Raw genomic sequence first — 25,399 nt, 5'->3', positions numbered from 1 at the left:
TTTAAGAGCTCAGCTGTACAGCTACCAAGAAGAGGGTTCCCTTGTGGTCACAAAATCTTTAATGCCACTAGGGATTTTATCTCATAAACTGAGAGGATATAAACTTGTGACTTGACCCACTGGCCCAGTCTTTGGTAGTGTTTACACCACTGCTGCTCAATCATTCTGATACAGTTCTTGAAATAATTGTCCCTCTATTTTTGATGCATCTTGCAATTTGTTTGTCTGGTCCCCTCTTCCATGAAGCTGCCCTTGAAACAAAATTAAGTTAAGATTCTTCTAAATCTGCTGCTTCCTGTTCTGTAGACCTGAGGAACTTCATGTGGTCTTGCAAGTAACAGAACTGCATTGACCCAGTGATTCAAGGAATGACATAGATGAACTTCAGGAGCCTGTATGCTTTGAAACCATGAGATGATCAGATAATTCAAGTTGTAAGGAACTTAAGGGAGTTTTCTAGTCCAAATTCAAATATGCAAGACCTCACAATTCCTTGATTTTCATTTAGTATCAGAAATGAATCCAGGGAAAAAATACATTCACATGTATTAAAAATTCTTTTTTAGTTTATTTTACAGCTGGAATGTGCTATGGATTTAGCATGTCTCAGAGGGAATACTTTTTCTTGAGTCTTACTGAATAAATGAAATTCTACTCTGGTTCATTAACAGAGAAATCAAAATAAATGGCAATAATCCAGGCATCTGCTGTAGTCCTATTTCAGAATATTGTTTATATTAACACAGTTAGTATGTAAAATGTTTGGGTTTTAATTACAGCTTAAGAAAGTAAACGGTTTTAAAGAGAGGTGAGTGAAGTCATCTGGGTAAACATGCCAATCTGAACAGCTCCCCAAATTAAACTAAGAAGCATTATAAGGAAGGATTCATTAGAGAGCTTTCTTTTTTTTTTTTTTATTAGTCTTCACACTCATTTTTGGTGCAAGTGAAGTGTTCAGTGTTACACACTGTTTATTCCTATTGCATTCTCCAGAAAAGAGCAGCAAAGCTGCTGTGCAGTCCTGATTTTCTCCTACAGTCAACACCATCAAAGCTCAGAAAAGTAGAGGTTGCTCCTGGACACTGTTGGAGTCAGAGTTTAAATGGACATATGCATTTCTAGAGTTTATTTGGTCCAGATTTCTAGTCCCTTTGGCACTGTTAAATCACTCATTGAAAAAAAAAAAAAAAAAAAAAAAAAAGCTTCTTTGGATATGTTGAGCTCCTGTGTTCCCTTATTTCAGTGTGAAGCATATTTGAAGAATTTGTACTAGCCTGGCTTGTGCAGAGCTCTGGCAGCGTGTCAGAGTAGGGCTGAACTGCCTGGGACTTGGTCAGGCCCAGGGTCTCGAGAAGGCACAGTGGTGTCAGAGCAATTGCCTCGATTCAGTACTTGTTCCTACTATGAGTCTGGCCAGTAAAATACCTTTCAAATGCTTCTATTTCTTGAAAGTGAATTAGTGTTTCATATTTCATGAGCTGACCTTTTTCTTTTATTGCAGTGAACTAATTACAGAGTTAGTGGGGTATTTGGGCTCCACAGCCTTCTAGCCAGAGGATATTAGTTGCTTGACTGAGCACCATGGTTCTTGTTGAGTGATGTTTAAATAGTCTGCCCACAATCACCTGGTGACTCTTATCTACAAAGATTCAGCCCAGTGGTCTATTCACCAAGCCATATAACTTTTCATTATTTGCTCATCAGTTTTGCCAGATTTTAGCTACTTGTTCTGGAATTTTCCTCCCTCAGTATTTGCCTGAAGCAATAAGTGTTCCTCTTTCCAGAAACAAGATAAAGAAACATGGATAGCTTTTCTTATATAGATTTTCAATTAATGAAATAATTATTGCAAAACCAATGAGAAAATCTTCTGCTGTGGCGACTTAAAATTTGGGAGAGAATCCTCCATGAGTCATGGATGTATTTTCATTCCTCTGCCCCCTCCTAGATGTTTTCAGGTTATGATTGTTCCCTCAATATTCCAGCTATGAGTTCCAGACAGCTGTGTCCAAAGTTTGATCCCTAAATACTTTTTAGTTTTCTTCTGCTGTAGCTTAGCACTGCTTCAGAGCTGTAATATTGAAGGAATTTGAGGAGATGCTGATAAGAGACAGAGACAGTGTAGTTCTCTTCCTTTTGGTGCCAAAAGAAGATTGCTGTGCAAATTGGATAGGAACTGGACATGAGGAAAGAGGATAGTTTGTCCTGTATCCTGGGAATAGGAAACTGGTGGGAACAGGACTGTGAGTAAATAGTGACTTATGAGAATTGAAATGGGATAAAAAGAAAGATTAGTTAAATTTGAACAAGCAGGGAGATGAGGACTTGAGAGTGAAGAAGCTGAGAGAGAAAGAAGAGAAGGGGAGGAAATTTGGGGTTGATAGGCTGTGGAGGATTGGACATCTCAGCTTTTGAGGTAAGTCTAGGAGAGATAGGAATAAAAATGTAGTTGAGGTGGAAGTAGAAGGAACCAGTCCATACAGTGAAGAAGCTGGGATAAGATGGGGAAGGTGAAGTGAATGTGAAGAAAGAATACCATATTCTCTTTCAAACAGGAGATAGATCAGTTCTGATCACTAAAGAGAGTAAACAAATGTCATTCAAAACAAAACCTAGAACAAAACTCGTCATTGAAATGCAATGTAACTGCTGCAGGCTCAGTAGAAATGCAGGGTTTAAGACATTATTTTTTCCCATAATCACCACCTTCACACTCTTCAGTTACTGGCAATAATTACTCCTGTTCCTTGCTCCCCTCCGGGGCTCATAATTTTCTTTCCCTTTGCTTATAGCCTACTCAGCTCTGCAGGTACCAGAAATCCTTGTCTTTCAAACTGTATTTTATTAATGTGGTTCAGAATTCAGAACAGTTGTTCATAGCCCATAGCTTCTGTTACAAGAGCTGAAAAAATTTGTATTTATTAAGTTGATCTTTTTTCCTTAGCTGTAAAAATTGTTCTTATGAAGTTATTACTGAGCATTACAAATGGCACTCTGCAAGAAATCGTTTTTCCTTCAAGTGCTTTCAGTGTTGTTTGCAGGTTTGGTTTTGCATGGTGTTGACAACACAGTGAGATGTTTCATGTTTTCTTGCTGTTTGGTGAGATTGAATGGGAGAGGTTGGGATGTTGATGATGATTATTAATGTTATTATTATTTCTCTTGGGAATATATTAAAAGATAGAACATGGATAAATGGAGCCTCAAGGGTGACTCATGTTTTTGTTTAGCTTGAAGTAGGTCCAGCTTCTAGCAGGAACTGGATTTTAGGTGCATGTTTTTGCAAAGTGTTAAGCTGAAGTTATAATTCCAGCAGTCTTGATGGCATGTGTTTGTTTTTATTTAGAAGCGTGTTTAAGGAATTTTTTTGGTGGGTGAATGCAAACCAAACAAAACTATCTCAGTCTGGAGGCTGCAATTCTTTGGCATATTCAGTGTCAGCAGAAATCAAGTGGAAGAATAGTTTTATGAGAATGGACTTGGTTATTTTTTCTGATTTACTTTGTAAAGAATTGTCTTTATGCAAATTGTGAAAGTATGATTTCTTGCAGTGTTTGTTTTCTACTTTGTAAATATTTCTGTGTATTTCAGAGGTGCCTAAAGTATGTTTTCAGCATGTGCCACTGGTGCTTGTCTTTAAGTAACACAAATTCAGGAAGTACTTTTCTTCCGAACAACAAATTGTTTCTGTATTAATTGTCACCAAGTGTGTGACACTGTGACACCTTTATGCCATAGCTTCTATAATGTTGTTGAAGGTGTGGTTCTAATTTTTTTCCATTGTAAATTATCAGTAAGCCTTGTCTATAACTCAATATCTAGTTGAGGAAAAAAACCAAAACAACAAAACAAAACACCAAAACCCAAACAACAAAATTTGCTCTCAGGTGCAATGTAAACATTTCAGTTTGTGAATATTTTGAGATTTGGCTGCAAAGCCATCAGTGACATTCATTTTATAAGTTGTTTGGGGAATGAAGCAAAGTGAGGACTTCACTTGTTTTTGTTTATTTTAGGGGATTTGTTCTTATAGCTTAAAAATGTTCACTGAGAAAATATTTGTAGACCTGTATTCATACAGTTATAATTTATGGTTTGAATATAATAGATAAGGATAGTGTAAGAATCTAATAATATCATATATATTTTAAATGTAGCTTGATGTGTATTTCTAATATCTATTCTTAATTGAAAAGAAATTTCAACATTTGACCCTGAACTGCATTCTGGGAACATACACTCTACCTGTATTTCAGTGCACTTAGACAAGAGAAAAGGTCAAGTTTACAGTATAAGGAATATTTATTATGTTGCCTGCTTGGAAGGGTAGTTCCATCTGCATCATGACCTGAATAAGGCAGCCAGAGTTTGGCCAGGCAGAGCTGCAGTAGTGTGTACACTGGTCATGTCAGCAGAAGTATGACAGATATACACAGTGAACTGAGATGAATGTGAGCGAAGAATGTCAATGAAAGACAGTAAATCTAAAAATGCGTTGGCTCGTTCAGGATTTCATTGGCCTTTGTTCTGTTGTAAAATCTAGAGGTTGTTTTTCAGCTCCAGTATAAGCATGCATCTTCCACTTGAGAGCATTTCACTAAAATGCTTCAGATGATTTAAAAGTTTTATATACAAAAGCTCAGAGCAAGTAGATTCTCCTGTTTACCCTTGAGACATGAGAGGAATTTAACTACAGAATTCTTACTAAAATTAAGAAGCACTGTAGGATTCGACTGATCTACAGCCTCTGTCATGAAATGTCTCTAGTGCAAATTTCACCATATCTTGAGTGACTGTCTTCTGTGTACTGTCAGGTTGCTGGTTTTGAATGAAAAGACTGTTGCAAAGTTAATGCTTGGAATACATCTTACCCAATACATTTTGTACTAATCCTGGAATTTGTTTAATTGCAGGGATATAAAGCCAGACAACATCTTGATGGATATGAATGGACATATTCGATTAGCAGATTTTGGTTCTTGTCTGAAACTGATGGAAGATGGAACGGTAAATTGGAAAGAATGATGCATTCCTGCATATTTTTTCTTTAGTGCACTGATTTTCACAAAATGTGTGCTAATAAAGGGAAAAAGTGCCTTATGGCAAAGGAATTGGAATGTAAATGGTATTGGTATATAACTGTGTTGAAACTGGTATATAACTGTATTGAAAATTCAGCTGCAGACTGCTTGGATTTGCAGTATATTAAAAACCTTTCAGCATACAGTCAACTCATGAATAAATAAAGAGAAGCTGTGCTGTCAGTGCCAAGTAGGTGTTTATGAACTATGAATCTCTTGGTTTAAGCTCAGAGCTCTAATCTTTATTGAAAATGTAAGCTTTAGTATGAGCAGGATGAGATACTGAAATGTGATAATGTTCTTCTAGTACATTAAAATTTACACAGTATCTGTAAGTGTGACTAGAATGTAATTCCAGTGTGTTGGATCATGTCCCAGGGGGTTACAAAGCATTTGACCTAATATATGTGATTACCAAATCTATAATTGCTTACTGGCTCTAATCCTGACAATTGACAGTTTTGTCCTTTATCTGTTTTTAAGTATGGATAATAGTTTAGCAAAAGTATATTATTGGGATGCCTATTAATGCAGTGCCTTGGGTGCTTAAATATTTCTTTATGAATTTAGAATCTTTTGCTTGTGGATACTTGTTCTGTTATGACAAGAATGCTGGGCTAAATTTATAAAAATTACATATACATGGGCACAGTACCACAGTGTCCATAATGATGAAAGTTGGTTTTAATGTAATTTCTCCAGGTTCAATCTTCAGTTGCAGTTGGAACACCAGATTACATCTCTCCAGAAATCTTGCAGGCCATGGAAGATGGAAAAGGGAAGTATGGGCCCGAGTGTGACTGGTGGTCCCTGGGCGTTTGCATGTATGAAATGCTTTATGGAGAAACGCCCTTTTATGCTGAGTCCTTGGTGGAGACCTATGGGAAAATAATGAACCACAAAGTTAGTGCACTTTCTGTCTGTCTCTAAGCTAATTTTTAATAATGGAGTAACTTGAGTACATGTTAAAAAATAAGTTTTTATGTACTAGTTATGTTAAGTGTTCATAAATGTAAAACAAAATATATGTTTTCATGTAGCGAGTTAATGGTTATGGATTGCAGATGACTTTGCTTTGGCATAAGGCTAAAACTTAAAATCTGGGTTTGGAAACATGGATGTTAATTCTCTCTATGGAGTCTGTTTTGGCTGCATAGCATCAATACTGTTGTGTTTATTTCTTCTGGTGAACCCATTCCTTGACTTAAGAAGAAGATTATAAAATGTTCTTCCACATGCAGCTGTAGAATTCAACAGCTTCAGTGTAAGAGAAATTTAAATGAAGGAGAAAAACTAGAAGACAAAAAGTCTTAATAGTTTCTATCCTTAGCATAAGTTTTTTCCTTGAAACCTTACTGCATGTATTTCAGAGCTGGAGTATTTGCACATTTCTTTTTCTATATAATGATTTTCAGTAAGAAGGTAATTTTTCCAACTTTTTCTTGGTAATAAACTATTTCCTCTTATTTTAATCTTTAAGGAGAGGTTTCAGTTTCCTGCTCAAGTGACAGATGTCTCTGAAAGTGCGAAGGACCTCATCCGAAGGCTCATTTGTAGCAGAGAGCATAGACTTGGACAAAATGGAATAGAAGACTTTAAGAACCATCCATTTTTTGCTGGGATTGATTGGGACAACATTAGGAACTGTGAGGCACCTTACATCCCAGAAGTCAGCAGCCCTACTGATACATCAAACTTTGATGTGGATGATGATTGCTTAAAAAACTCTGTAAGTATATTAGCATTTTGATTAATCAGCCTTTGTAGTGTACTTTGTAACAAAATGTATGGAAAAGGCAGTTTATTTCACTGTGTTCTGCATAAGTTACAGCTAGGTGCTGCTTTGAAGAACTGAGAAGAGAACACTTCCATAGTTTGTAGGCTGGACCTAAAATCATACTTATGTTAGGATAACTTTTGTAAATCCATTTGTGCTTTACATGTGTTTACCTAATATACATCTGTTGCAGTAACAAGTTTAGTGTCCATGTCTTATAAAGAATGATAAATTTACATACAGATAGTCTGAAAGGCTATTTCTAGCAGAGCATTTTTAAGGCTTAGTATAAGTTTGCATATTGCATTTTACTGTATTTTATTGCTCTACTCTAATTGCTCATATCGGTGTTGGATTTCATTCCATTAATTTCTGTTAAATTTTCCAGCCTTTTCTCCAGCTTGAGTTTTGGGAAATGTAGGAGAAATATTGCAGCCATTTCTTAAAGAGCAAGAAAATATTTTTACCTTTGCTTAAAATGCTCTGCAACTATTGATTTTACCATACTTTGTTTCTGTGCTTTTGAAAAGGAGCTTTGACAGATGATACATCTCTTAGCATTGGAGGAATGCCTTGTGTTCTCTCCTTGGAAATACCTTTGGCTGTGTTTGTGTGTATGTCTGTTGAAAGATGCAGAAACCTGCTATTTACATGTGAAATAAAGCATTTTCACCACTTTTGTTTTCTAAACTGCATGTGCATCTCAGTTTCACTCAGTTTTCTAGGCCTGCAGGTAAGAGGCAACATGAATTGATATAGACAAGATGATCATTATTTGCATTCCCTTTTCTCCAGCTGCACATTAAAACATGGAAAACACTTAGGCTTAAACACTTTGTGGGTGTCAGTCTCTGCTCCCAAGCAATAAGCTACAGGACGAAAGGAAATGGCCTCAAGTTGAGCCAGGGGAGGCTTAGTTGGGATATTGGGAGAAATTTCTTTAGCAAAAGGGCTGCCTACGAAAGTGGTGGAGTCAGCTATCACTGAAGGTTTTTAAAACACATGTAGACCTTAGGAAACACATGTGGTCCTTAGGAAAGTGATTTAATGATGGACCTGACAGTTAATGGCTGGACTCAATGATCTTGAAGGTCTTTTCCAATCTAAATGATTCTGTGATCTCTCATTAAATCTCAGAGCCCTTTTACTTAAGCCCTTTACTTAAGCAAATTGCTGTAGCTGCATAGGATGACTTGCATTTTTTTCATTTTGTTTCCTCGCTTGCATGTGATATTTCCACCTCCCTTCATAACTGAAGTATTTTTCTCTTAAAACTTGTTTATGCAGTCTTCAGTTACCTGTTTGCATATTAGTTTGTCCAGCAACACCTGTGAGGATGGAGTAGCTTGAGTGGATGCTGTATACAGCAGGTCTTTGTTTATGAACCTGAAATACCTTTTGGAGGTTGTTCACACATTTTAGTGTTGTCCATTCCACTACTCCTTCTTTTTAGAGCCCAGTCTCCCACCTGAGGCTCTCAAACTGTGCCTGTGCAGTGTGAATGCTTTACTATTGTGAAGAAACAGGGACCTGCAGGTGAGGAAAAAATGCTCCTCTGCTGAGTTACCGGACTCTCAGCTGAGAAAACAGAGTCCAATTCTTAATTTGGTTTAGATATTTGGGGTTGAAAAGCAATGCCCCTGAACTGTTAGAGATGAATGCCAGTTTCTAGAGCTTCTTTTTCACTTTCCTAATTTGAAACATCTGAAGGTTTTGTCCTGTTTTAATATAAGGATGTTATTTTCTTGCCATTTCTTTTCACACCTAGTATCTCAGAACTGCTGAAAAAGCCTAGCCTAAGGCATTGCATGACTGAGAATATTTTACATTTTTGCTTTGACTGGTAGACATTGTATTTCATATTGCTTTGCCTCAAATTCCTTATATATAACTTGGAGGTATTTTCTCCTCCATATTTCATACATCTCTTTTGATGAAGTTCCACATACTCGCACTGCTGTTTTAGAAGTCAGCACCACAGAAGATAAGCCCATGAGACTTTTTTTTTTTTTTTTTTTTTTAAATTCTTGGCAGGATTTGAATTGTATAGAGCAAATGAGGAAAACCCAATGCTGAAGATAAAAGACAGTGTTGAAAAGCCATGATTGTTATTCTTCCTGAACTTTGAATGAGACTATAGTCCCATGGAAAAATTATATACATAGTAATGAAATGTAAAAAGTAGTAAGCATACACACAAGCATAAAGGGCAAAACTATGCTGTTCAGGCAGCCTAAGGTGTACTGGATTTTGGCTTTTAACTGGTTTAGTAGCCTTATTGAGAGGTATGATAGATTCAGTTATGATTTTCTCAGCATGGTTGTACAGTTAAATTCACACAAGCAGCGGGAGATACACATCTTGATCTCTGCAAAACAGATACTTTCACAGAATCTTACCTTATTGACAATAGATGTAACCTGTGTGGTGCCTGAGAATTGTCATGTGGGCTGTTAAAATCATGCAATTAAGCATTTGATACTTTTAAAGTTATCGGTAAAGATAGTTTTGAAATTCAAATCTATGGAAGGTGAAAACAAACTGTAAAGGAGAAGTAAAATTGAATTTTCTAGCCATAGTAATCTGTAATAATTAGTATTTTGATTATGATTCAGCGGAAAGATAAGGCTTTGTAATTTGGTCTTGCCCTTAGTTTCCAAAATGCTCAACTTCATGAATTTGCACAATCTGGCAATATCATTAGTGTTGTTTGGGAACTCTTTTATAACATGAAGGTTTTTGTCAGCTAAGAGGACAAGGCTGTGATGCAATATAGCTGACACCACCCTGGAAAGGTAATTTCAGATTTCTTTTGAATGCAGTCTTGCTCCATGTCCTTTCCTGCTGAGTTTTACATGAAAGAAATGTACAACTGGTTCCTTTATTCGTTTTTGTTTAGGTTTTGAAAGAAATAGTTACATACCTTTTCTGAAAATTTGGAATCTTTTACCCCTTCCAGTGCAATAATCATCTTCTTGGGGGTTTTCTTTTGGTGACTGTTATGGCCATCTCTAGTAGAGCAACATAATCTTGCATCTTGGGGTTCAACAGGAAGCTTTTAACATTTAAGAATATTAGAACTTCAAATAGTCCAAGTAAAATAACAACAGCATTATTTTAGCATGAAGAGAAACTCAAAGATTTGTTTTGGTTTGTAGTTCTTTGTCTGGCAAGAAGGAGGAGCAAAGAATGAAGGAATGGTCAAAGCACTAATGGGATTAGAACACTCTGTTGTATTACTTCTTTCTTCTCTCCAAATAGAGATGACCCACTCAGAAGTGGGCGGGTAATTCTAGAGGCAGGAAGCTCTGCTGACTGAATAGAGAAGAGTATAGCAGGGAATAAAAGGTGTTGCTCTTTGTGCTAAGAGCTTCCTGGAAAAAAGAAGGAATAAATTGGCATCTGGTATGTGTAATACTCTGCTTTCCTCCAACAATAGCCTATTTAATTAGAAAAGCATTTTTATGTCAGCATGCTCTTTTTTGTAGATGTTAAATGCAATTATAAATAGATTTAGTTGATGCTGTTTCATATTTGGGCTGTAGATAAGGATGACAGTGAATATAATTCATATGATACAATCACTAACACTTCTCATATGGCTAAACTGGAAAATCTGTTTAAGTACAGTAGGATACTGCTTACTCAACTGTCCTATTATTTTTCTAGGAAACAATGCCTCCACCATCCCACACTGCATTTTCTGGCCATCATTTACCATTTGTGGGTTTCACATATACAAGTAGCTGGTAAGTTAAGAGTTCTAAAATTGTCTGTAGGCTGGTTACACAGTATTTTAACTTTGTCTTTAAAACATATTGGACAGATATCAAAGAATGTGGTTTATTGAAGAATAATCTAAAATGCTGTCTGTTCAAAAGAATGAGTTCTGCGCAGGTAAAATTTACATACATGTTAAGGTCAGCACCTGTGTTCAGGAGAGTTTTGATGAGGAAGGTTGTTATGAGAGAATGTATAATATTAACTGCATATGACAAAGTTAAGACTAGATGTATGGACCCTGGCAGAACTTAGTTTATTAGACATTAAAACCAGTTTTATTTCTAGCCCTTTGACACTTCTGTAAGTCTGAATAGAAACTTTTTAAAAATTACTTCAATTGATAATAATTTATTAATGTAGCATTTATTTCACTCATTTCCATTGCTAAACTAAACAGGGAAGTCCCTTGTATGCTCCTTGTTTATGAAAATAAATTGTTTACAACAATTGAAAAAACCAGCCTGTGTTTCTGCTGGGAATGTGACTATGTCCTAGAATGTTCTAGACTTCAAAAGGATTATTTGCATAAGTAGTAGCATGTCTACATGTGTAGCCACAGCATTTCTGGCATGTCCATGCCCTGGTTATTATGGGATAATTTCACACCATTTTTAGTGATTGTTGTCTTTAAAGCATTTGTGATGCTTGATTAACTATTCTGAAATGAACTATTGTTGTAATCTTACTGTCTAGGCTGTTGCTTTTTGCTATCTTTGCTATAGACTGTCCATAATGATTTTTAATCAGGAGTTCATCCACTTCTGTGTAACAAAAAATGCGTTGAGGAGATCAGGCATGCTAGGTAAAAATTATTTCAATTTCCAATGAGCACATACTAATGAAGTATTCTTTGATGTTATAATAAATGGCATAGGAATTAACAACTTAAACAAACTGTTTATTGGTTGATGTTTTTATAGCACTGTTTCAAACCAGACTGTTGTAAGATCCAATACAATCTATTTTTCCCCCAGTGTGCTTTCAGACCGCAGCTGTCTAAGACTGACAGCTGGACCACCCTCCATGGATCTTGATGCCAGCATTCAAAGAACTTTGGAAGATAGTTTAGCAACAGAAGCTTATGAGAGGAGAATAAGACGTCTAGAACAGGAAAAGCTTGAACTTAGCAGAAAACTGCAAGGTATAATCTTTTTTAAAAATAATTCCATCACTTTTTAAACTTAGATTAACCTGCAGTTTTGTAAGGCACTTCTTACACTGTGGGAAAAAAATTAAAATATACGTCCTGGAATGCTTTCTAGCAGAAAGGAATTCTCTTCATTATTTCTGTTGACAAATTTCTGTTACTTACTCTTTATGCCTGAAATATACCATGTATGCAACTTCTTATGCTAACTATGTTCTCACTGTACCTTGGTCACTATGGCATAAACATTTCATTCTTAAAACTTCTAAGAACTTAGTGTGTCCAGCTGACATTTACTGAAAAAATCGGTACTTAATAGTTGGAAATTACAAATTGTAGAATGCCCAGTGCAGGATCTTTTGGCATGTCTTAATTTGTCATTAGTATCTCTTTGGTTTTTTTCAGATGTCAGATGTGTTATTTGTCCCTCTGTCTTCCATCTTTTTCTAGAGTCTACCCAGACAGTGCAGGCTCTACAGTATTCAACAGTGGATGGCCCAATAACAGCAAGCAAAGATTTAGAAATTAAAAGTTTGAAAGAAGAAATTGAAAAGTTGAAGAAACAGATAACAGGTGTGTTACAAATACTAATGTAAAAGCTGTGATATGATACTGTATTTTGTCAAGTTTGTAATGCTAATTTTCCTTAGCTTTGTAAGAGTTTTCCAGTCTGTTTTTACTTTTCATTTTACCCCTCGCTCTTCTACTCAATATTTTCTCCAAATTCAATTTGGGTTTTCCAAGTAACAAGGAATAGTGGGTGAGAGAGGATACAGTGGGCCATGAGGCTGCACTTCCAGCAGCTGAACTGGAAGAAAACTGCCACCAAAATAAATCCTGACTACAGTTGCATGACCCTCTCTCAATCTGTGCATTCCCTGTACTCTCTCATGACTTTAATTAACTAGGTTAAACAAGAAAAATGCTGTTAGGTAGAGAAAATTTAATCAACTTACGACATCAGATGTATCAGCACAAGGTGGGCAATAGAACCATACAACAAAAGGGAGAGGAGAGAGAGAAGAGCCACCTTTCAGCTCTGCTGTCAATGAGCTGTCATTCCATTCCATTCCATCTGTTTTCTTTGCTTCTGAGAGTTCTTGAAGATTCTGTGAAAGCTAAAGTTTGGCTGTCAAGTACCACAGTACTTGAAGTTTGAAAAGTGTTTTTGAAATCTGTGCAGCCAAAAAGATTAATTTTTAAAATTAGTGTTATGCTGCCTTTCATCAGGACTCTCAAACTAGTCGAAAAGTGAAGTAATAGCCCTGTGTATGTGTTTTACAGAGGCAACTGGCGATGTTTAGGAGAAGATCCATCTTTTTCCACCTTACTTTCCCAGATTCTGGACAATTTATGTTTTAAGAACTTGGAGAGGAAGGGCTTATATTGCACCACTATATTGAATATAGCTATGAGTGAAGCAATTTGCTGTCTGTTTATTTAACACCTTTTTAGCCTGCTTTAAGGGCTAGTATTCAGTGTTCTTGATTTGATATTCTGTGTTAACTTAAAGGGAATTTTCTCTCGCAATGATTCATAGTGTAGGACTCCTGGTATGTGTCTCCATAATCTTGTCTTTAAAATTTGAGAGGAGGGATATCTCAAATATAGAAAGAAAGGAAGCATAGCAAGATTTTTTAATTAGGAAGATTAGCAAGAGACTGTTAGGTATCAGGTCTGGAAGTAGAGGAACAGGGAGAAAATCCCAATTAATCTTACAGGAATAAGAAAATGTCTTAGTTTTGTGTGAAAAATCAGTCATGAGTAATGGTAGATACATCTCTCTTATATGTCCATATCTTGCCTGAGACAAGGGAAAAAGAAACAGCCAGTAAGGTTGGAGTAAACTACAAAAACATTTGTTCTGGTTTGTATTTGTGACAAGACTTCATTCAGTTCCTGAAAGTGTCTGGAGTGCCAGCAGCAACACCCACAGAAAGAGTAACTTGAACTTGACTTGCAGACACTTGAGTTGATGTGTTTAGACTCTGCAGCTGCCTTCTGGGGCAGAACAGCTATGTGTGAGCTGCAGAGTGTAGCACATAGATTACAGCCTGTTAAAATTGTGCAGTCTGAAAAAAGCTTGTTACAGATGCATAGTTGGACAGCTGCTCTGGCGTGATGCAGCAGTTTTGTATTGTACCATAGGCATTATTTTTGGATAGGAACATGGCTTAGGGAGGATCACTGGTTTGAGTGATGCCATGTTGGCACTGTATCAGGACAAAAGCTTTTGTGAAATTTTGCTCCAGCCAAATATCCCTCCTCTTGCTGCTATGATGAGGATAAAGACAACATGATCAGAAACCCTTTCTCTGCAACAATCCTAAGATCACGTTTTGGAAGTCTTTGAGACAGCCGAAAAGCAGCATTTACAAGAACAGCTTTTGAATGAGATTAGTTATTCACACGAAAACATCAGGATCAGCCTTAAATTATATTTTATTCTTTACTATTGAGCTGCAGTTTAGTTCATTGCTGAAAGTATCACTCACTTCCTTTGGTAATGAAAAAAAAAATGGTGAAGGTGTGGAAACATTCCCCAGCACATCTGCTATTCCTTTTCAAATTCTAAAGAAGCCGTAGTCTGGTGAAGGTGGTCAATACTGAGAAGGCTTTTCTTGAAGTAATTTTCTGCTTTACACCATATATATATTTGTGTATTTATTCCTGGACAGAATGTGTATTTTTGGAGTTTGGTTTGGAAGTAAATAATGGGATCAAATGAGGAAGATGTAGAGTTGTCTAACCCATCCCCAGTTACCACACAAGTTTGCCAATATATACTTGAATGCTTTGTCTCATCCAGCCACTTGTTAGAAAACACTCCTTTGTGCTTTAAGCTGTAACTAATAGGAATTTTATAAAAAGAGAATGTTCTATTTCACTTGATTTTATGGTGGTTTTTGAGATAGATTTTAGAACTATATTTATGGCAAAATAGAGAAACAAACCGTGATGACCATGTCTGAATGCTTCCAAATATAGGGGAGCTAGTTCCAGGTTTTCTGGATAGCCTTTAAAGATCTAATTTCTTTACTAGATCTGATGAACTTTAGGAAGGTTCAGTTCGGGTGCAGAGCTGAACTTTTCATGCTTTGGGCTCATCTTCTGGGCAACTAAATGTAATGTAATAATATATTACAGTGAGTGTTTGCATATATTATCTAAAATATTAGTTACAACTAGAGTGATTAAATGGAAAATTACTATTTGAAACACATAAGTCACACCTAGCTTTTTGTTATATCCTTTAACCTGTTTTACTGCCTTTTCTGAAGCTGTAAGTGTAAACACCTGCTAAAAAGGTGATAAAGTATGAACTCAAAATTGTGTCAAATTCAGGAGTGTCACCAGTAGGGCTTAGAAAAATACGTTTTTCTTGTCTATCTGGTTTTCCAGGAAATTACAAGCTAGCATATGCTTTCAATTTTTGAGGTCAAAGTTATAATTTTTGTTCGCTAAGTTACATAGGAGAAAACTTTGAGGAATCTTTAATATTGCCAAATATGTAAAGGGCAGCAATGCAAGAAGAAAACAGAGTCGTGGAACAAAATAGTTCATGCACAGAAGAGAGATTTATCTTGGCTCAGCAGAGCCATATATAAACTTTCTTTTCACTGGTGACTTCAGAGTAGACTACATAAGAAAGGCAGTTAATAATTTCTGGCTTTGAGCTACATCTCTTTTTTAAGTGCATTCTTTTAAATTTTTAAACAAGAGTCAGTGAATTAAAACAATAGTGAATATTTTTCTGGGTATAAGCTAATGGTATTAATTTGCTTATAAAAATCCTTGTGTTTCAGAAATTAACCCTCTTAAAAATATATGTATTTTTATATTTGATTTCTCCAAGAATCCATCTCTTAGGGTTACATTTATGAAAATGTAGTTAAAGACTGTTATTAAGAGTATAGATGGGTTCCTGTTCTTTGTGTAAATACAGTTTGTCTGAAGACCTGCCCACAACTGAGAAAAAAGACAACATGTCCAGTGATTTCATAGAACTTGGAATTAACTTACCTTCCTATATATCTTGCTTTAAAGTCTTTTTTTAAAGTAAAGACTGAAGCAAAAAAACCCAAACAAACCCACTCACTAGCTATAAAAATTCAGTTGCCATATTTTATGAATTTCAGTTTTTCTTATGGAATTTGATGGTATTTAAACAACGTAATTTAACTGTGCCATAGAAATATACTGTCACTGTGTAACTGACTCTTGGTAAAAAACTGGCTGCAATAGTTCTCTATTATTTATAGTAGTAATAAAGCAGATCACATAAAAACAAGTGGTTTTCACACTAGAAATAAGTAAAATCAGCTGAAGTTAATTTTAAGAGTATCAACAGGAGAACACTTGCCAGCTCTTGAGTGACCCATTATTTTTACTGTTTCTTTTGGGGGAAAATTGGAAGGAGGAGGGAGACTGTTTTAATTGCAGTGCAATAAATGGTGTATTATATATTACAACACAGCACATAAAAGTCAGATGTATAAGTTGTGTTAAAGCATACATTACAGGATTATGTATAGAGCATGGTTGTTATAATGTGAGAAGAAGAGTTGTTACCATTTTTGTGTTGTATTCCAGCAAGCTGTGACCTTTCATTTTGTTCCCTTAAAAGCAGATAATGGCATCTGAAACAACCTGTTCTCTATTCTAAAGCAGATAAGAATTGCCTTGTTTTGTGATTAAATGGAAACCAGAAAATTATTGAAGGGGCTTCAAGCAGCTGGGCTATACTATTCTAGAATTACAGTTTTTCCCTTAGAATATTTGGAGTTCTGCTGCTTTTTCTAGAATCTGGTCAGCTGGAACAGCAACTCGAGGAGGCCAGCACTGCAAGGCGGGAATTGGATGATGCTTCCAGACAAATAAAGGCTTTTGAGAAGCAAGTCAGAACACTGAAGCAAGAGAGAGAAGATCTTAATAAGGTAAAAAAAATAATTTTGTCAGTGACTGTTCCAAACCCTGAAGACTCTTTTATTTTAGTTCATATTGCTTGTAATAACTTTCAAGTGTAAAACTAATGAGCAGATAACAGTGTGTAGCATGACCTACTTAGCTTTCTGCCTTTTTTTTCTTGAAGAAAAGGACATTATTTAACATGCTGTCTGTATAACTGCTGGGTGCTCCCTAAGTGACTGCTTCCAGATAGTGGACAACTCCATAGTCCAAATTACATGGTGGCTGCAAAAAAGGTTTTATAGCTTCACATTTAGGTGATAATGATAGAGGGCTTAAAAGACTAAGTAGAGAAGTACTACTCCAGACAATTTAATCTGAAGTATGGGTGAAACTTTAACAGTGAAAAAATGTGAAGAATATGGTATTAGGGTTGTGTCACAGAAGTGTTTCCAGAAGGGAGATGTGAAAAATTGCTCAAATATGAAGATTGAAAAGTAATTTGAGATAACTACAGTTAAAGAATACTGGATTTTATTTCTTCTTCTCTATCTCCCTGATCCCTTGTTTTCTTATTTATAACGTACTGTGTTATTTCATGGCCCTTTTTTGTATTCATTATTAAATCAACCTGTAATCAGGTGTGAAATACATAAAACCTGGTTTTCATCATGATTATATTGGCCCTGTGTTTTACAGTCTACACTAAAGTTGATATGTCAGCTGTGTTTAACACTGTTTCTTCTGACCCTTAAGGCTCTTAAAATTTTGAAAGCTGCCAGTTTGTCCCAGAAAGACCATCTCTCTTCTAAACCAACTCATAGTGATTACGACTTCTTTTTAAGAACCTTAGAAACGTTTTTAGATTTACATGGATGTCAGCAGTGTCAAATATGAATTTTTCCTGTTGGTCTTTTTTTTATCCTGAAATTTGCTTTTCCTTGCTTCTTTTTTCTGCTCTGGTTTGACTGGACATTATTGAACTATTTAAACTGTTGTGGTCCCTCATTGGTTATGTGGTGGCACAACTTAGGCAAGCTTTGTGAAGGTGTTGTGGTGTGGAGTTATCACTGCACTAGCAGAGTTACTTCATGCTGGTTCTTTGAAAATAATAGTTATCATATATTTCTTTCATTCACTGCAGTGTTTTGTTGCCTGAAACTTTCTCTGATATTTGGTATTAGGTACAGTGTATGGAAATTATATTTGCCATTGCAGGCCAGTTGTCTAAAACTTCTTGAGTAAAAATTTTCAGAGCAGAGTTTTCCATTCAGATTTAATAATTTAGCACATGAGATTCTTCTGATTTATTTAAGGAATTTTTAAAAACCAATGCTAATGACATATTTGCATTAAGAAAGCAAGGTATTTTTATATTGTAATGCAAGTGCTTGAAAACCGTTGTGTTTACCTGTAATAATGGAATAGATTCCTGCTTGGTTTACAATTGTGGAGTTTTACTAACTCTAGTAGCGCAAAATATGCCTCTTTCCTTATTTATAGAGGCATGCAATCTGTATTGTAGATGCATTCCTGAAATAAAATAGAATATGTAGTTTCTGTTCACTCTGGAGAAGGTGTTAGATGCACATCCAAAGACAGAATTGGCCTTGTAGCTTTCTAGGTTTATTACTTAATTCTTTTTTTAAACTATAGGAACTGGCAGAGTCTAGTGACAGATTAAAATCCCAAGCCAAAGAGCTGAAAGATGCACACAGCCAGCGGAAATTGGCAATGCAGGAATTCTCAGAGATGAACGAGCGGCTGACAGACTTGCACTCTCAAAAACAAAAGCTTGCCCGCCAGCTCCGAGATAAGGAGGAAGAAATGGAAGTGGTGATGCAAAAAGTAGAAAGTTTAAGGCAAGAGTTACGCAGAACAGAGAGACTTAAAAAAGAAGTAAGTGGTGAGAAGACTGTTTAGACTCTATGAAATAAGTTATATGTAAGGTTTTCTGAGTATTTTTTTTTTACTTGTAAATCTTTAATCTTTTGTCTGTTGTTTCAAACAGTACCAATTTTGTTTTCTAAGATTTTGAAGTGTTCACTTTGGTGCTGAAGATTTCTCTCTTATATTGAAAACCATTAATAGATTTTGTAAAAAAAAATACAAAAATCTTATCTATTAAAAACGTATGTACTTTTGTAGCTGGAAGTCCAAGCTGAAGCTGCAGCTGCTGAGGCATCCAAAGACAGGAAATTGCGAGAGAGGAGTGAACAGTACTCTAAACAGTTGGAAAGTGAAGTAGAAGGGCTAAAGGTTAGTCTGTTTTGATATTAACACCTGCAAACTTACTAGTCAACTAGGACTTGGATCTGTTTGATTGCTTTCAGATGTAGGACAAAAGAGTTTTGTCAGTCTGTCACTTAAGTTGGTGCTGAATGTTAACGCAGGCATGTGTTGCATTATTGCCCAGAAAAATGAATATTTGCCTGATCTGCTATTTCTTAATAATCAACTAAGTCTTACCACCTTGCTTCCATTAATACTTTAACTTTACTTGTTAAAAGCTTTTTTTTCTTAGCATAAGATGGTTGAATAATTGAAGAAAAACCTGCAATCTAGACGGGTTTCTGTATAGGTGTTCTGTCAGCTGTGTTGTTCCTCATGTTTCCTGCATGATAGATGTCAATTGATGTGACCGTAAAGGAGCAGTTCTAGCACGTTCTCCCTCTCAACCAGGAGATGAGGCATTTTTGCCCAATAAGAGCATTGAGCATGAAGGCTTTGTTTATATTGATGAGATTGCTCACATGTGCATGTGATTTTAAAAGAAGAAATTTAAGGCAGCCGAGAATGTTAACTGTAATTTTATTCTGTGACTTAGCTTTTTATGCAGTGCTCTAGAGATGTTAGACTTCCTCAAAAAATGAATAGAAAGTTTTTAATTTACTTATGCGAATTGCTGTTCATTTACAGCAAGATCCTGTTCCAAATCTTTATGCAGTAGGGTAATTCTAAACTTTTTGGGCAAAATGTGAGATTAGTCATAATCTGGTCGTAATTTAAATAAACAGCTGTCCTGGTTTGAAAGACAGGTGTCTCGTAGGGAAAGTAGAGCCTTCCCTTGAAATGGAGAAAGTAAATCCTCTCCATCAGAATCAGTATAATGTTGAAATTAAGGGGCTCTCAGGCAAAGATATGGGAATAGGAATAACAGGTCTTTACTAGTATGCACAACAAGGCAAACAAACAACAGCAGCTATGGAACTGACACCAATTAGAACAGGAACCCAGTTCATTCCTCTCGGCCGTGGGTGCTTTCCCTGGGTGCAGTTCCTGTCCTAGCCAGCAGGGGCGCTGTGGCTCCCGGCAGGTAGGGCGGGTGCGGTGATTCCCTCATGGCTGCAGGGGCGCTGTGCTCAGGGCGGGTGCGGTGATTCCCTCATGGCTGCAGGGGCGCTGTGCTCAGGGCGGGTGCGGTGATTCCCTCATGGCTGCAGGGGCTCTGTGAGCAGGGCGGGTGCAGTGATTCCCTCATGGCTGCGGGGGCGCTGTGAGCAGGGCGGGTGCGGTGATTCCCTCATGGCTGCAGGGGCGCTGTGCTCAGGGCGGGTGCGGTGATTCCCTCATGGCTGCAGGAACGCTGTGAGCAGGGCGGGTGCGGTGATTCCCTCATGGCTGCGGGGGCGCTGTGAGCAGGGCAGGTGCGGTGATTCCCTCATGGCTGCAGGGGTGCTGTGAGCAGGGCGGGTGCGGTGATTCCCCCTGGCTGCAGGGGCGCTGTGCTCAGGGCGGGTGCAGTCATTCCCTCATGGCTGCGGGGGCGCTGTGCTCAGGGCGGGTGCGGTGATTCCCTCATGGCTGCAGGGGCGCTGTGCTCAGGGCGGGTGCGGTGATTCCCTCATGGCTGCAGGGGCGCTGTGAGCAGGGCGGGTGCGGTGATTCCCTCATGGCTGCAGGGGCGCTGTGCTCAGGGCGGGTGCGGTGATTCCCTCATGGCTGCAGGGGCGCTGTGAGCAGTGCGGGTGCGGTGATTCCCTCATGGCTGCAGGGGCGCTGTGCTCAGGGCGGGTGCGGTGATTCCCTCATGGCTGCAGGGGTGCTGTGCTCAGGGCGGGTGCGGTGATTCCCTCATGGCTGCAGGGGCGCTGTGCTCAGGGCGGGTGCGGTGATTCCCTCATGGCTGCAGGGGCGCTGTGCTCAGGGCGGGTGCGGTGATTCCCTCATGGCTGCAGGGGCGCTGTGAGCAGGGCGGGTGCGGTGATTCCCTCATGGCTGCGGGGGCGCTGTGAGCAGGGCAGGTGCGGTGATTCCCTCATGGCTGCAGGGGCGCTGTGAGCAGGGCGGGTGCGGTGATTCCCTCATGGCTGCGGGGGCGCTGTGCTCAGGGCGGGTGCGGTGATTCCCTCATGGCTGCAGGGGCGCTGTGCTCAGGGCGGGTGCGGTGATTCCCTCATGGCTGCAGGGGCGCTGTGCTCAGGGCGGGTGCGGTGATTCCCTCATGGCTGCAGGGGCGCTGTGAGCAGGGCAGGTGCGGTGATTCCCTCATGGCTGCAGGGGCGCTGTGCTCAGGGCGGGTGCGGTGATTCCCTCATGGCTGCAGGGGCGCTGTGAGCAGGGCGGGTGCGGTGATTCCCTCATGGCTGCAGGGGCGCTGTGGCGTGGGCTCGGGGAGCACGTGGTGATGGCAGCTGTGTCCTGATGGGAAGGGATGGAAAAGAGAGGCAGGAAGCTTGGAAACAGCAAGCTGAAATGGCAGGCATCCTAGCAAGCCCAGGGATGGGGTCTAACAGCTGAAGAAGCAGCAGCTCCCAGCGTTGGGATGGCAGCGTTAGCAGCGACCTCCTCCTCTGAAGCCAAGAGCGAGCAAGAGAGCAACTGCCCCGCTCTTCTTTCACCTGCTTCTAATCGACAGTGTCGTCCCCCCCAGCCCTGAGAGAAATTGCCAAAAAAACAGGGATGTTTCCCTTCCCCACATCTCAAGGGCCTGGCCATCAATTCTTCTTAGCATGTCAATGGAATGCCTGGAAAAAATTCCACGGGCAAAGAGGAAAGGAAAAACCAACCCCCAACAATACCCAAGTCTTTTTTTTATTAGAATTCTCTTGGACATCCGTCAACATTTAAGTTACAGCACAGAAAATTTGGTGATTCTTTGCAAACATTCTTCTATTCAGCCTTCCTTTGCTATAAGAAAATAAGGAAATCCATTCAATATGAAGTTTGGATTAATAACGTTTCTACTGCTGTGAATTCAGATTGTTATCTGAAAATTAACATGTGTTTCTTCTGCTTCCATGAATCTTCTCCATCAGCAGAGTTTGTATGACAGTTTAAGAGGCAAGAAGAATTTATGAGAGATCTGTTGAGAATAAATGATATGCTGATTTATAACAGCAGGGCAAGTTTGTCAGAAGAGGAAAAGGGAATTTTAGCTTTCTTGGTAATATCTTACAGTTCAGTAAGCACACTTTGGATCACATGTGGTTTTTGTGATACTGCACTGTCCATTCAGTAAAAGCTCTGCATGGCTCCTTAGTTAAATTCAGGGAGCTCTCCTACACAAAGTAAGTATTTAAAGAAGAAAGGAAGGCTTCTCCAAATGAGGAGAATAGAAAAGACCATAATTTATGGACAGTTAAGTGTAAACAGGATGTTGAGAGCTAAATAAAGAGAATTTAGGAAGCATTTTCAGAGGATGCTCAGAATGATTGTGGAGAGTTCTTTAAATCCAAAGCAGAAAACCTCAGGAAACTCATGGGGCTGTTTGAGGAAAAGGCAGTCTGTGAGCTAGTAGTGCTGTGGCAAAAAATGCTCCACAAGACTGCTGAAGGAGGGGAGATTGCCACACAGTGTGTTCTTTGCAGCAGGCTGAGCAGATGAGCTGGATGTGATTGCAGGAAGCAGGAGAGCTGGCAGGTGAGTCAGATGTGAAGTCACCTGAGGGACTTCTGAAGGAACTTAGATGAGAGGAGAGCTGCTGGCCAAGATGTGAACCCTCTTATTACAGGCAGGCCACTCTGCCACTGTCACTGTCATTCAGAACATCTGGGGAGGTGAAGAGGCCTGGGTGCAGCTTCCTCAGGAAAGCAGTAGGGGCTGTGGTAAAGGATAAGGTCAGAGAGTTCATGGATGAAACAGAGCCTGTTGGGAAGAAGGCAGTGTGCCTTCTGTTCAGCCAAGTGCTGCAGCACTGACCTGCTGGAGTTCTGCAAACTTGTCAGTGAAGTGTGTGGACAGAGAGGATTCTGTCTATGTCATGTATTGAGATTTTTAGTAAAATCAGACTCAGTATTAGTCACCAGTGTGCCCTGTTAGCTGAGAGGGGTGCATTAAGCAGCAGCTGTCAGTGTGCCAGGAGATGCATTATGTCTCAGTTGAACCATTTGTGCATTTGAAGTAGGCATGTATGAAAACATCTATTTGGAATATGTGCTTACATCAATTAAAAATGTATTCTCTGTTTATTGTATCTCTCTAGTTCTCTAAGCCATTGTTCAATACCATTCAGCTTTCTCTTCTACTGCACCATCTCTCTTATGGTTGCAATAGTATCTTTCCATTGTGGGAAAAAAATGTGCAATTCCACTAAAACATTTAATGTACCTGATAGAGGATGTTGCAAAGCCTGAACTTTTTCTGTGCTCCATTAGTCTGTATATGTGAGCAATTCAGGATATTGGGCAGTAACAAATAAGCTATATAAATAGTTAATTACCTAGTGCATGAAAGTGCATGAAAGAAAATTCCTATGCTTGTTTTTTTTTAAAAAAAAAATCGTTCTTTCTCCAAAGCATCTCCTGTTAGGATGGCATCTTCCTTTTCCAGTTTATCATTCTGCATCCTAAGGGCAGGATTTTACTCTTAGATTAAAACAGATGGTTGTTTTCATGAGTTAGAGGAAACAGTGCAGTAGCAGCACATCTCTGGCTTGTACATGTAGGGTGTTTTGCAGTTTTTTGCTGACATAACAGCAAGGCCCAGCTTTCTCACAGAATTTGTCATGGTACAAATTCAGCTCATTGGAATGTTCTACAGTTACATTTAGTTCTTAAAACCTGTTCATACATCAGCAAAAGAAAATTACCCAAAGCCATGCCAAATTAAGGGTGACTGAGAGATTTTTACCATCTCATGGTAAAAATGGAGGTATAATTAACAAAATACCTTCAGTCCTCTGGAAGGTGTGACACAGTCACCATAAGGAAGTAGATTTTCCAGTTAGCTGCACTTTCTCAAAAGAGTTGTTTTTATTAATTTCCTTTCCTTAGAATACCTTTAATTACATATTTTAAAACAAGAAGAAATTCCAAACCAAGTCATCCATATGTTGAGATTAAAAAGTTGTTTCCATACTTGGATTTCAGCGCACATCATGCCACTATCTTACTTTGAACCTGATCTTGCTCCTCCTCTACGTTGTGGCAGGACATTGAGTTTAGTGAGTGCAGCATTTGGTGCAAATGTGTATATATCCTGAAGCAGTGTATAAAGACTATTGAAATGCCTGAAGACCTCACTAAAAGAGCTGTGAAACTGCGAAAATTGAAGTAATTACTCTTATTGTTTAAAGCTTGTTTTTCCTATTAATCCACTATGATAGAAATGGTCAGTTTAAGTAAAATAGGTCAGGTTTCTCTCCTAACTGATACAATCCATATAGTGTTTCTGTAGCTAGATTTTAGCCTTCATTTAAGCCTCTGCTTGTCTTCATATAGCTTTTCCAGAAATTATTTGTCCTTCAGAATATAATAATATAATAATATTAGCTGTATATCCTAGCCCTTATTCTGCATTTCTGAGCGTCACCTGAACTCGTTGCTGTCAACTTAGTGGAAGCATCAAAGTCTTTAATTCTGTGGTCTCTTTCTGACTGCATTTAAGGTGTTTAAAATGATGATCAAATTTTCAGTGTCTTGAAAACTATTAATGCACTTAAATAAGAAAACAATAGAGTGTCATTCAGATTTGTGCACTTAACAAATACCAAAAATAATTGAGAAAGATGTATTTAACTCAAGGCTCTAATGGAATATTTCTAAACAAAGGCTTTGGACTATTGAGTTGTTATGAGGCATCATTTTCAGCATTCTTGAGTGTTAATTTGAGGCTGTTTATTTTAGCAAAAACAGATTGGTCGTTCACCTGGGGTAAGCAGTATAGAGCACCAGCAAGAGATCACTAAATTAAAGGCAGACCTGGAAAAGAAGAGTCTTTTCTATGAAGAAGAGCTATCTAAACGTGAAATGATGCATGCTAATGAAATAAAAAGTCTGAAGAAAGAACTGCGGGATGCAGAGAGCCAGCAGCTTGCCCTCAAGAAGGAAATCATGGTTTTGAAAGACAAGTTAGAGAAAACCAGAAGAGAAAAGTGAGTATTGTATGAAATTTACCTTTTTTTAACCCTTTGAAGTCTCCTAGTATTGTTCCAAAAATACACTGTCACTTCCTTAAGTGTAATGCAGACAGTTGCATTTTGGCTGAGCCAAGGTTGAAAACAGTCACCTTTAAAACCAGAACAGGAGAAAAAAACTCCACATCCTTGTACTGAAACAGGTAATTTTGCATCAGAACTGTTTTACTGGGTGGCCATTCCAAGGTGTGTAACTTGAGATCCAGACTTGCAGCTTGGGGTATGTTGACCCCTGAAGCTTATGTTGTGCTTTAAAACAGTTTTTCAACATCTTTCTTTTATTTGGTATTTTCATCTTTTGATGCAGAACTAATGTGTTAGAGATCAAGTATTGTTTACATTTCTAC

General features: G+C 38.3%; 1 protein-coding gene across 5 annotated transcripts in view; it reads left to right on the top strand.

The window, feature by feature from the left end:
- CDC42BPA (CDC42 binding protein kinase alpha) overlaps positions 1-25,399 on the top strand; it is a 182,944-nt gene that overhangs the window by 96,646 nt on the left and 60,899 nt on the right. For 3 of the 5 annotated variants that reach the window (XM_056488448.1, XM_056488452.1, XM_056488451.1), the window contains exons 7-16: positions 4,914-5,007; positions 5,784-5,984; positions 6,562-6,810; positions 10,528-10,607; positions 11,616-11,782; positions 12,239-12,361; positions 16,592-16,725; positions 18,353-18,595; positions 18,845-18,955; positions 24,763-25,010. In XM_056488448.1, coding sequence (XP_056344423.1) covers positions 4,914-5,007; positions 5,784-5,984; positions 6,562-6,810; positions 10,528-10,607; positions 11,616-11,782; positions 12,239-12,361; positions 16,592-16,725; positions 18,353-18,595; positions 18,845-18,955; positions 24,763-25,010 — 1,650 coding nt within the window. The remainder of the gene's footprint in view (positions 1-4,913; positions 5,008-5,783; positions 5,985-6,561; positions 6,811-10,527; positions 10,608-11,615; positions 11,783-12,238; positions 12,362-16,591; positions 16,726-18,352; positions 18,596-18,844; positions 18,956-24,762; positions 25,011-25,399) is intronic. The other 2 variants (XM_056488449.1, XM_056488450.1) reach the window with 2 other exon arrangements.

The sequence above is a fragment of the Oenanthe melanoleuca genome, chromosome 3 (assembly GCF_029582105.1).
Source record: "Oenanthe melanoleuca isolate GR-GAL-2019-014 chromosome 3, OMel1.0, whole genome shotgun sequence".
NCBI lineage: Eukaryota > Metazoa > Chordata > Aves > Passeriformes > Muscicapidae > Oenanthe > Oenanthe melanoleuca.
Note: the sequence above shows the minus strand (reverse complement) of the source record. Positions and strands in the feature narration are given on the sequence as shown.